The following is a 1,468-nucleotide window of genomic DNA, read 5'->3' as shown; positions in this document are numbered from 1 at the left end:
AAAAAAAAAAAAAAGTTGGGGGGTTTGATGCTTTTATAAGCTTAACTGTTTAGAAACTCAGTGGCTTTTTTGTTTGGCTTTATGCTATAGTTCCTGGGATTACAGGCATGTGCCACCATGCCTGGCTAATTTTGTATTTTTAGTAGAGATGGGGTTTCTCTATGTTGCCCAGGCTGGTCTCGAACTTCTGGCCTCATGTGATCCACCCACCTCAGCCTTCCAAAGTTCTGCGAGCCCCGGCAAGATCCCCTATTGTTAAGAAACAAAAAGTAACCCTAGTTTCATTTGTCTGTCTTAGAAATAATCAGAGTTTCCAAATGAACTGTAGTTAGTCTGAGACTGAGAAGACTGGAAGGAAAGAGGAGGCAAAATTGAGAATTCCTACAAAAGAGAAGCTCAAGGACATAGTCATGAGACATGCTGTGGTAACAAGAGGCTGATACATCTTTTTACCAGACCTTACCACTCTACCTAACATCAAGTGTGATTTGGAAGGGACTCATGTTCCCATCAAGTAACCTCTCGTCCTTTCTGGGCACCAGGTCTCACCAGCCCAGCCCACCCCTAGCACTGGGGGGCGACGGCGGCGCACAGTAGATGAAGATCCAGATGAGCGACGGCAGCGCTTTCTGGAGCGCAACCGGGCTGCAGCCTCCCGCTGCCGCCAAAAGCGAAAGCTGTGGGTGTCCTCCCTCGAGAAGAAGGCCGAAGAACTCACTTCTCAGAACATTCAACTGAGCGTGAGTGGATCCTGGATGATAATTGAAATTGTTGAAAATCTAGAAAGTGGGATGGAATCAGAAAAAAGTGGGACAATTTGATAGAAGATGCTAATTCTCTAATTAGGACAAATCTAGAAGCTGTGCCAGGAAGAATCTCTTAACAGTCAGAGCTGAAATCTCTTTCATAGGAGTTGGTGAAGACACTCACCATCTACCCCCCAAATCTGCTACTAGAGTTATTCATAAATGTGTTTAGATGAAGGAATTAGATTAAGCACCCCAGGGTGCTCTTTAAATCATCTGTAGAATCTGACTGGGGTCATATGTTTTTGCCCTGGATAATGCAGCTTAATAAAAGAGAGAAAGAAAAAAAGTGCTATAAGCACAAATAGAATAATTATAATCTATAAACCATACAGTCTCTTGAATGAATGTTATTTTTCTTTCTTCTGATTATTAAAATATTTAACTAAAAAGGCAATATATGAATACATATTTCTATTATAAAATACACACACAAATGTATAGAATAGAAACAAAGTCCCTCCTTAATCTACCTTTTCTAGTCCTGTTCTCTTCCCTGTAGATAGATTTGGCATGTACCTTCCAGACAGATTCATATTCCTAAATATTTTTTATTTATAGTTTTTGTGTAGGGCTGGAGGGGTTGTGTGCTTGTTTTAACATAAATAGGTTAATGGTATTTATCAAAAATCTAGCCATGGATATGGGAGATCTACCTCATT

At 40.5% G+C, this 1,468-nt stretch overlaps 1 protein-coding gene across 7 annotated transcripts in view; it reads left to right on the top strand.

Moving 5' to 3' along the window:
- The window catches only part of ATF7 (activating transcription factor 7), a 102,698-nt gene that overhangs the window by 95,708 nt on the left and 5,522 nt on the right, over window positions 1–1,468 (top strand). For all 7 annotated transcript variants that reach the window (XM_037728987.1, XM_017501850.2, XM_037728988.1 and 4 more), the window contains one exon: window positions 543–740. In XM_037728987.1, coding sequence (XP_037584915.1) covers window positions 543–740 — 198 coding nt within the window. The remainder of the gene's footprint in view (window positions 1–542; window positions 741–1,468) is intronic.

This window comes from Cebus imitator, unplaced genomic scaffold (genome assembly GCF_001604975.1).
Source record: "Cebus imitator isolate Cc_AM_T3 unplaced genomic scaffold, Cebus_imitator-1.0 Scaffold285, whole genome shotgun sequence".
In the NCBI taxonomy this organism is placed as follows: Eukaryota; Metazoa; Chordata; class Mammalia; order Primates; family Cebidae; genus Cebus; species Cebus imitator.
Note: the sequence above shows the minus strand (reverse complement) of the source record. Positions and strands in the feature narration are given on the sequence as shown.